We start from the raw sequence: 10,992 nt of genomic DNA, 5'->3' as shown, positions 1-10,992 counted from the left end.
CGCGCCCCGCCCCCGTCCGCCTCCAGCCCCCACCGTCGCGCCCTGCTCCCGCCCCGCCTCCAGCTCCCTCCGCCGCGTCCCGCCCCGCCCCGTCCCGCCTCCAGCCTCTCCGCCGCGTCCCGCCCCCCCGCCCCGCCTCCAGCCCCCTCCGTCGCTCCCTGATCCTGCCCCGCCTCCAGCCCCCTCCGCCGCGCCCCGCCCCCGCCCCGCCTCCAGCCCCTTCCGCCGCACCCCGCCTCGAGCCCCCGCGGTCGCGCCTTGCTCCCGCCCCGCCTCCAGCCTCCTCCGCCGCGCCCCGCCACGAGCCCCCTCCGTCGCGCCCTGCTCCCGCCCCGCCTCCAGCCCCCCTCCGCCGCGCCCCGCCCCTCCCCGCCTCCAGCCCCCTCCGCCGCGTCCCGCCCCCGTCCCGCCTCCAGCCCCCTCGGCCGCGCCCCGCCTCCAGCCCCCGCCGTCGCGCCCTGCTCCCGCCCCCGCGCGGCGCTGAGCTCTGTCGGCGCCTGGCGTACTTCGAGTCCCCGCCAGGCCTCCGGGCCGGCTTCCGCGGTCGCCATGACGGCGGCCGTGTTCTTCGGCTGCGCCTTCATTGCCTTCGGGCCTGCGCTGGCCCTCTACATCTTCACCATCGCCACTGAGCCGTTGCGCGTCATCTTCCTCATCATCGGGTGAGGCGGTTGCGCCGGGAAACCCAGGCCCGGGGCTCCCCTCCCCCGCCGGAGATACCGGCGACCCCCAGCGTCCGCACCAAATGGCTCGATCTTGTTGGGCTTGGAGGGGAGAAAGGTTGGGAGGGTTGAGCCGGGACCCCGGTCCCCTAGTACTCCTCGTCCTCCGAGGGTCGGCGGGAAAAGAACAGGAGCCCCGGGACCCCACAGTGGGGGCTCTGGGGAAGGAGCTCACACTGGGTCTCAGAAAACCCTGATGCTCGGCTCCTGAGTTTTTGCCGAGGGTCCATGGGTGGGCTTTAGTGAGTCGTGAACCCATTAAAATTGCATGAAAAAATTGTGGGTAAGTTCACATATTCACCTTTTATATTTCTTGGGGGGGGGGGTCTCTAGTTTCCCTCAGATTCTCACAGGCATCTGTAATCCCGAAGGGGTTAAGAGCACATTAGCACCTGGGGCTTAGGTGCTTTTAAAACGTACGCATGCCCACCCCCTACCCCGGATCAGCCACTTTGGAATGTCTGGGGGGGGTGGGTTCGGGCTACGGATTTTTCTTCCTTAATGCTCCCCAGAAGGACAGTCAAAGGCTGGAAACCTGTGCAAACACCGACGCACCTGTCAGTGCATCTCCTGGCAGGAGCTTGGTAAATACTGAACTCTGGTGGCGAAGGTGGTCATAATCCCGGTTCTCACCTGTCCTGCAGCCTTCCCGGGGCTCCCCACGTCCCCCCTCCTCCCTTGAGTCTCAGTACCAGGAGAAACAGCCTTGGTAGGCCAGTGATTCCCACCTTCTCGGAGCTGTTTCACCTCTCGCAGCTGTAGTGAAAGTGCTGCATCACAGATGTCATTAAAAAAATTTTTTTTCAACGTTTATTTATTTTTGGGACAGAGAGACAGAGCATGAACGGGGGAGGGGCAGAGAGAGAGGGAGGCACAGAATCGGAAACAGGCTCCAGGCTCCGAGCCATCAGCCCAGAGCCTGACGCGGGGCTCGAACTCCCGGACCGCGAGATCGTGACCTGGCTGAAGTCGGACGCTTAACCGACTGCGCCACCCAGGCGCCCCACAGGTGTCATTTTAAACACAATAGAGATTTGGGCAAAAGGTTTGTAAAGCTGGTTATAATCATTTAAAATCCACAGGTATGTTGCAAAAGCGGGACTGGAAAACTGATTTAGATTTGCAACCATCAGCGGTTTCCAACCTCTGAATTTTGTACTAATCACTGTGTTAATAGAGATGTAGACATTTTTCTGGAAAAGGCTCATACTTACACATCAGTGGGCAAAGCCTTAATTAGGAAGAGTAACAAATAACCAAATTTCTAGCTAAACGGCCCTTGGCAGGTAGTCTGCAGATGTACTTAGAAATAGCAGAGTCACTGAAAAAAAAAAATAGACTTAGGAAAAATCTCACATTCCTCTTGGAGGGCATGTTCGTCTCCCTGGGGAAAACGAACCGGTGATGAAGAAGAGTTGGTCCAAGCATCACTTTATGAGGACACCCCACCCCCCCCCACCCCCCCCCCACCCCCCCCCGTTAAGGAGTCAGGAAATCTGTTCCTTTTCAAGTAGGGTTTTTTTTTTTTCATTTTTAAGTCTTTATTAATCCCGTTCACTTAACCTTTTTCCCCCCTCTAATTTTCAGAGCTTTTTTCTGGTTGGTATCTCTGCTGTTTTCGTCCCTTTTTTGGTTCATGGCAAGAACCATTACTGACAACAAAGATGGACCAATACAGAAATATCTGCTGATCTTGGGAGTGTTAGTCTCCGTCCTTGTCCAAGAAATGTTTCGATTTGCATATTATAAACTTTTGAAGTAAGTTAAATGTTTGCTTTACCTTTTTTTGCATTTATACTTGAATTATGATTTAGTAGTTTGAAAATGTTAATATAGTGTGGTGTTTGAGGGTCCGTGTCTTCCTAACAGAGTTGAAAGTCAAGGGATTGTACATGTTCAGCCTGAAAATGCTGAGTATTTTAACTGAGTATTTTAACTCCCTTCATTCATTCACTCATTCCAAAAATACTTCTTCAGAATTTACTTAGTGCCAGGCACTATCCTGTGCACTGGGAATGATAGATCCTGATTAAAAGGCAGTTTCTGTCTTCACAGAGGTTATTTTATAGTGGAAAGAGATGACAAATGAATGAACAGGAAGATACATTGTATGTTAGAAAATAATAAGTGTCTTAGAGAAAAATAAGCCAGAGAAAGAGTTATTGAAATAACAAGAAAAACTGTTCCAGGTTAGAATTTCTGTGTGCTTCTTTTTGCTGCCACTTAAAATAAATAATTCTTGTGGAGATTATGCCTACCACTGTTTTACATTTTTTTTTTTCAACGTTTATTTATTTTTGGGACAGAGAGAGACAGAGCATGAACGGGGGAGGGGCAGAGAGAGAGGGAGACACAGAATCGGAAACAGGCTCCAGGCTCCGAGCCATCAGCCCAGAGCCTGACGCGGGGCTCGAACTCCCAGACCGCGAGATCGTGACCTGGCTGAAGTCGGACGCTTAACCGACTGTGCCACCCAGGCGCCCCTGCCTACCACTGTTTTAAATGCATTAGGGGAAAACTGGGGTTTATTTTGTGATATTTCATGGCATTTCATATCTATAATAGAAAAATAGATTTAAAAAGAAGCCATTGTCTTGAGTTTCATTTTTTGGTCATAGGTTGTCTGTAGGACCCATGAAGACCTCACATGAAACCACTGATTTGAAACACAGCTTGATCTTGGGACCATGTTTTCTTTCAGGCAGTCATGAGGTTGACTTTGATTATGTAGTAAGAATTAATAAAGGGATGTGTGCTCTTTTTATTTCTGCAAATGAGATGATTAAGACATTCCACGAATTTCATAAATGAAATCAAGACAGAGCCTCAACAACATCTCTTGTAATAGGCTTCTGATAATTTGTTCTTGCCACTATGCCAGGCCTTCTCTCTTTTTTTTACTTGTTGCTTTTAATAACAGATATTGCAATTTAACACTGAAGCTGTTTTAATTACAAATAACAAACCCAGGAAGCTACTGCTGAAAAGCAAAAGTTCTATCTTAGAACAGGTTTAAAAATGATATTTCCCCTAGTTTCTGGAAATATTAAAGAGCAAAAACAAAATACCGACAATTACTTTTCAGTTTCCACAGGAGTACAGTACCCTTAACAGATGGACCATCTATTCACCTTTGGATGTTTCTGGTATGCAGCAGTTACTTTCATTCAAAAATTTAATTTTAACTTTAGAATATATTAAGGTAGACTAAGTCTCCCTCTTTCTGACCTCTGCCCCACATGGCCAAATGAAATCTTTGTTACATGGTTGTCATCTTGTCTCTTACAAGGCTACCCATACCTCATTTCTTCACCTGGCCCTCAGAAGACGTAGATATGGCTTCCAAACCTATTCCATCTCTGTTCTTTACGTCACTAGACACCCCCGTTTTTAGTGCCTGGAGTTTACCTCTGCTTAAGACCAGCACAGCACTCTGCTGTGGTCGAAGTGGTACCACGCAGTGGCCCTTCCCACCCTTGACTGGGCACTGTCCTCTGAACAACTCAGCCTCAGATTGCACTGTTTTTTTCCTGTCAGCAACATCATTGGCTCATGTTAGTTTTACATTTTCCACATGATGATCCTGATTTTGAAATAGGTTAATTTTGAATGATTTTACAGTGTAGGGATATGGGTTTAATAACCCCTTAGGGCTTTAGGTCTGTAACCCAGCTTGCCTGGAGTGGCTAAATCTGCCGTTCTTTACCACCTTCGTTCTTCATGGTGTCTACCTGGAATGCAACCTTTTATTTTGCACTGTCCTGTGTTTCTAAAGGACCGCAGGCTGAACATTACCATTTTTAATAAGGGTAGTGAGGCAGTGGGGCCATATGTGGAAGGAATTACAGGTCAGTCTGATGGCTCTCAGGCCCGCAAGTTCAGTAAAGCCTCTTTGGCTTTCTGGGGAAACCATGTTTACTCCTCTGAAAGGGCCTTTGAAAATTAGCAACCAGGTAACACGGCAAACCTGTATTAATAGGTTCCTTTAAGGACACCTGAGTGGCTCAGTTGGTTGAATTAGGCTCAGGTCATGATCTCATGGTTCTTGGGTTCGAGTCCCGTGTTGGGCTCTATGCTGACAGCTCAGAGCCTGGGGCCTGCTTCAGATTCTCTGTCTCCTTCTCTCTTTGCCCCTCTCCCACTCACACTCTGTCTCTCAGAAATGAATAAACGTTTAAAAAATAATAGGTGGCTTTATTTGCCATTGCAAAATGCATCTTTGCTGAAACTTTGGATTATTGTACCATATCTTCCTAGCACATTTTAGACATATTGGCTGTCATGTAGTTATGTGTTAAAACAAGTTTGAGAATGATTATGATACTTTATTCATGACTAACATATAAATACATTTAAGTTGTTGTCTTATGCTATGCTGTATTTAAATATAGGAACTTTGGTTCAGTCGATATTTTAACTATCTTCACTGTTAAAGTGGGTTCTCAACGTTAAAGTACTGCCTTAATCACATATTTGCTATCCGAATTTGGTGCCAAGATTAAAATGTGAACATTTTGCACTGTTTTTTGTTTTTTTTACATATATGAAATTGAATCAAAATAATTATCATTGTAATCTCATAGTTTTATTTCATGGGTCAGACTTTAGGAAAAGTACTTCATCTTGAATAATGAATAATAACTTTCACCCTAGCAAAGAGTTGTACCCTGAGAAACTGGCACGTGGCCACAAGTGATAGCTCTTCCTATATTAATTTTTTAAAAAATCCAAATTATGGGCCTATACATTGCCTAAAATATACATTAAAAAAATGTTGGCTTGGGTTAACCTTTTGCAATTTAATCCAATTTTGTCTTACAATGCTGATACCATAAATATTTCCTAATTTTAGAAAATCTTCTATTTATAGAAAAGAGATAATCTTTATTATAGTTTCTTTTTTTTTTAATTTTTTTTTTTTTAACATTTATTTATTTTTGAGACAGAGAGAGACACAGCATGAACGGGGGAGGGGCAGAGAGAGAGGGAGACACAGAATTGGAAACAGGCTCCAGGCTCTGAGCCATCAGCCCAGAGCCCGACGTGGGGCTCGAACTCACAGACCGCGAGATCGTGACCTGGCTGAAGTCGGACGCTTAACCGACTGCGCCACCCAGGCGCCCCTTTATTATAGTTTCTTAAAAGGCATAGTCTATTTTTAAAAATTTCTAAAATGGAATGTTTATATGCATATTTTTTGATACTGTTTGTCTCTTACTACACATACACAAAAGAAGACAAAGAAAACGATTTATCAGTAGTTTTTCAAAGTTTGTATTTTAAAAATTGGACTTTTTCTTTTATGATCTTGAAAATAGTAATAAATGCAAACAAAGAATTTTCCACTTCAGTAAAACTGTCAAAAACGCTGTCCATCAGGAATATGGAAACTACTTTTTCATTTCCTAATGTTAGCATTGAGAACTGTTAATGCCATTGACCTTTCCTCTCACAAATTTGTAATGTGGAATGAGGAAGTTTATTAAACTTTTGAAATTATATATTTAATATATTTGTGATAGCAGTACTTTGCTATACCAGATAGCAAAAATCTTGTATTCATTATTGAGCAATTTAAACAGATCCTCCAAAATTTAATGATTCTGTTGTATTCTTACGTCCATTTGTTGATAGAGATTATTACTATCATATATGTCTCGAAGCATTTTTTTCTAAGCTTTATTATTTTTTTAAGTTTATTTATTTATTTTGAGAGAGAGAAAGCACGAGTCAGGGAGGGACAGAAAGGGAGAGAGAGAGAATGAATGCCAGGCAGGCTCCATGCAGTCAGCACAGAACCCAACTCAGGGCTCAAACCCATGAACTGTTGAGATCATGACCTGACCTGAAGTCAGATGCTTAACCTACTGAGCCACCCAGGTGCCCCTTTTTCTAAGCTTTAATTAGCCTTTAATAACATTCTTGTGACAGGTTATTTTATTTTATTTAGAAAAATTGAACATTTTAGTTGGTTACTGCTCCAGAGAAAAATGATGACAGGCACTTAATGTCAATGTCCTTGCTACCAAATAATGCTTCTAAATGGAGTACCCTGAAATTGCATATTGTTTGTCTTGAGTCTGGAAAAGCAAAAGGCCTTTTTCATTATGCTTATTGCTATTTTGGTTGAATTCTGCATTGCCTTAATTTACTTTTTTTTTTTAATTTTTTTTTATGTTTATTTATATTAGAGAGAGAGACAGAGTGTGAGCAGGCAAGGGGCAGAGAGAGAGGGAGACACAGAATTGAAGCAGGCTCCAGGCTCTGAGCTGTCAGGAAAAGAGCCCAACGCGGGGCTTGAACTCACAATCTGTGAGATCATGACCTGAGCTGAAGTCAGACGCTTAATTGACTGAGCCACCCAGGCGTCCCCGCATTGCCTTAATTTAAAGAAATCAGTGATATTTATATTTATGTAATGAATAAGCCAGCTGTACTGAATATGTGTACCTTGAAATTTAAATTAACACAATGCCCAGAATATAAGTATGTTTTGGTTAATTTAAATTTTCTATTTTTAGAGTTAACCCAACTCATTTTGTTTCCGCATTTGCTAAGAAATCAGTCTAAAACGTTCAGTTTCTTTATTGCTTTAACAAATATACTTTATAGTAAATATAATGTAGATATCCTTGGAGTCAGGATCATTGTTGCAGAGTTTCTAGCCAACAAATGTTAGTAATAGTGACAGTAGTGGAACAGACCAGCCACACCTTGCATTCCTACATATATCTGCATGGGAGCAGGGACTCATGGTAAGTTTCTGAATTGTTCACAGCACAGATATGATCACTCTGAAGATCATTTCTTATTGAGCAGTATTTTAATGTTTCATTTAGGTATTCATTTATCTCCTTTTCTGAGGGCAGCATTTTATTCTCCTCTGATTATTTCTTATCTGAAGCCTGATTGGGATATGAAACAAATATGTTCAATACTTTTATCATCCGAAGACCAGGTTAAGTACTCATATAAGAGTTCAGACCATGGGTATTCTAGGATTTAAGAATAAGAAACTAGAGCACCTTAGGGACCTAGATCCCTCACTGAGTGGCTCAGTGAGTGGGGTGTCTAACTTTGGCTCAAGGCATTATCTCACGGTTTGTGAGTTCAAACCCCATGTAGGGCTTTGTGCTGACAGCTGGACCCTGCTTCAGATTATCTGTCTTCCTCTCTCTCTCTGCCCCTCCCCCACTCACACTGTCTCTCAAAAATAAGCATTAAAAAAAGGGGGTAAGGAGGTAATAGCAATTACCAGTCACTGGCAAAGGTGGTTTCTTTGAGACACTGCTGAGTAAGTGAGACTTTGGAGGATGAGTATAAGTTAGGTCCTATGAAGTGGAAAGTAGAAGGGAGGGGAGCACATAACTATAACCCAGGCAGGTGACAGTATAAAGTGCCACTAAACTGGGATTGAAGATACAGTACTTTTGAAAGAGAAAAAAATTCAGAGTGATAGATGCCATAGGATATTGAATTAAATATTTACTGAGCTCAGAAAGTAGTCAGAACCATACTTTTTTTCTTACTAAACCCAATCCTTGATAGCTTGTTTACTTACATTTTTCTTATTTTTTTCTCTTCTACGTGAAAGTCAGATAAAAGGCAAAATGTTGGTTGTAAATTTCGATTGATTTAAGTTAATTGAAAATTTTCTGGGTTTCGTTTAAATGGATTTTAGACTTAGAGTACAACCTGATTAGAAACCTCAATAAGCATCTAGATTTTGAAATATCTTGTGTATTTTCCTGATATACTATTTTCCTTTTAAAAATTTGTCTGTATGGTTTTATTTTAGAAAAGCCAATGAGGGTTTGAGGAGTATAAACCCAGATGAGACAGCACCCTCTATGCGATTGCTGGCCTATGGTAAGTTGGAACTGCATGTTGTCATTAAGAGAAAAAACCATACCTGGCATAAGAGCCATTTTTACTTTTATGTCTTTGTAGATTTTATTTTATTTTATTTTATTATTTTTTTTAACGTTTATTTATTTTTGGGACAGAGAGAGACAGAGCATGAACGGGGGAGGGGCAGAGAGAGAGGGAGACACAGAATCGGAAACAGGCTCCAGGCTCTGAGCCATCAGCCCAGAGCCCGACGCGGGGCTCAAACTCACGGACCGCGAGATCATGACCTGGCTGAAGTCGGACGCTTAACCGACTGCGCCACCCAGGCGCCCCTGTCTTTGTAGATTTTAAATAGTATTTTATTACTGCCTTGGCCTGTTGGTGTACATTGTGTCTTTTTCTAGCTTTTCAGGACCATTATATAAAGAGAAATAATTACAGGTGATCTGTGTGTCCATTAAATATTAACTAGATTTGAAACTTGGGTTTCTAATATGTATACACTCTAACAGTGTTTAAGTGATGTTTCTCTTCTCTGGATGGTTACCGTGACTTTGGCTATACTAGGAGGACTTTTCATATTAAATAATTAATACCCTTGTATAGTCTTCTTTCAGAATTATGTTTTAAAGACTGGATCTAGGTCCGTAAGTTGAGTCACCTTTGTTTGACCCAGGAATTACTTTCTATAATCCAGTCATCCTTCAAGATCAGTTCCAGTTTTGAACCCTCAGACTTCTTTTTTTTTTTTTCATTTTATTTAGCTTTATTTAATTTTACCTTATTAATTTTTGGAGAGCTGACTATATACATTATGATGTAGGTGTGCAAAGATGAATACAGTTATAGACTTTAAGATGTGAAACATTAACCAAAACAAGAGAAGTATTAACTCCCTTACTCTATGCCTGGCAGACCAAATCTAGACACTGTTTCATTCCAGGCATCCCGTTTTAAAAATCATATTGATAAAGTAATGACAGCTCAACATTCTGACCTCTTAGTTTTGGACCTTTTCATCTTCAAAGACCTACCTCCACCTTTCCTTAGCCTCCCCCTCCCACGAATGGTAGGAGGCAGAGTTAGGAGGAATCTGTACATAGTTTATCCGTGTTGATTCCCTTGTCCTAAGCTCCCAGTTCCCAACCCTGGCTGCACATTAGTGTTACTGGGGAGGCATTAAAATATATTCATGTTTAAAACCCACTCTGGAATAATTAAACAGAATTGGCATGAGAAAAGGGAAGAGATCTGTTCAATTTTAAAAGTTGTACAGGTATTTGTAATGTGTGGTCAAGGTTGAGAATTAGTTCTACAGACTGTTAACCTAAACCAAAGCCAGAACTTCAGCATAGTGTCTTTCTCTGTATTGCCTATTGTTTCTGTGCCTTTCTAGATCTTTTTCTCTCCTTTTCATATCTCTGCTACATTCCACTGTTTATTTCCCTTGCTTTTACACCATTCTTGCTCTATGTATCATTTAGCCAAGCACTCATCTTTTCTGAGCCAGCTTTCTCCACAGCTTCTCCAATAGCATGTGTCCTTTTTCTCCTTTAAAAAATAATATTCTCTAATCCTTGGAAATTTGATTTGAAGAGAAATCATAACATAAAAAGGGTCTAACAGTGTGTTTCTTCCTCTTTAGTTTCTGGCTTGGGTTTTGGAATCATGAGTGGAGTATTTTCCTTTGTAAATACCCTTTCTGACTCCTTGGGACCAGGCACAGTGGGCATTCATGGAGACTCTCCTCAGTTCTTCCTAAATTCAGGTATGTGCCTACCAGTTGTGAATGTCAAGTCTTCTGGTCTAAATGATCATCCTTATTGAAGTTACCTGGCTTAGGAATTCAAGTGAATATAAATTTACGTGATACCTTTTAAAGGCAAAATACTGTTAGATATCAGAAGGAAAGGACCTCGGAGGGGCGCCTGGGTGGCTCAGTCAGTTAAGTGTCTGACTTGGGCTTAGATCATGATTTCACAGTTGGTGGGTTCAAGCCCTGCGTCAGGCTCTGTGTTGATAGCACAGGAGCCTGGAGCCTGCTTCACATTCTGTGTCTCCCTCTCTTTGCCCCTCCTCCACTCACATGTGTGTGTGCTCTCTCTTTCTCTCAAAAATAAACAAACATTAAAAAAAAAGAAGTAAAGGACCTAGGAAAATAAAAATTTGGTTAGGGTATTTAGGATTTTAGGGTGGAATTTAGCATACATAAAATTTATTTTTATTTTTGTGTACTAATAATGTTGATGTGTAGTTGATATATTGTAAGTGAATTTTTATAGGATATATGCTTTTTGATTTTTATTAGTTTGTATTTATTTTCAATATAAGCAGTAGTTTTTAATTAGTCATCCTGGCCCCTTTTTGGGATAGGCAGTATAACTGGATTTTGAAATTGAGAGGGGAAAATGGTTGTTTA

At 42.2% G+C, this 10,992-nt stretch overlaps 1 protein-coding gene across 7 annotated transcripts in view; it reads left to right on the top strand.

The window, feature by feature from the left end:
• The first annotated feature begins 437 nt into the window (after nucleotides 1-437).
• Nucleotides 438-10,992, top strand: part of APH1B (aph-1 homolog B, gamma-secretase subunit) — an 84,843-nt gene continuing 74,288 nt past the window's right edge. For 5 of the 7 annotated variants that reach the window (XR_007153413.1, XR_007153411.1, XR_007153412.1 and 2 more), the window contains exons 1-4: nucleotides 438-662; nucleotides 2,310-2,480; nucleotides 8,521-8,591; nucleotides 10,219-10,341. Coding sequence is in view for 4 of the 7 variants with exons in the window: in XM_047864630.1 (XP_047720586.1) it covers nucleotides 550-662; nucleotides 2,310-2,480; nucleotides 8,521-8,591; nucleotides 10,219-10,341 (478 nt within the window). In the remaining 3 variants the exon portion in view is untranslated. The remainder of the gene's footprint in view (nucleotides 663-2,309; nucleotides 2,481-8,520; nucleotides 8,592-10,218; nucleotides 10,342-10,992) is intronic. The other 2 variants (XM_047864628.1, XM_047864631.1) reach the window with 2 other exon arrangements.

This window comes from Prionailurus viverrinus, chromosome B3 (assembly GCF_022837055.1).
Source record: "Prionailurus viverrinus isolate Anna chromosome B3, UM_Priviv_1.0, whole genome shotgun sequence".
Classification (NCBI taxonomy): Eukaryota; Metazoa; Chordata; class Mammalia; order Carnivora; family Felidae; genus Prionailurus; species Prionailurus viverrinus.
This window is presented reverse-complemented; position numbering and strand designations above follow the sequence as displayed.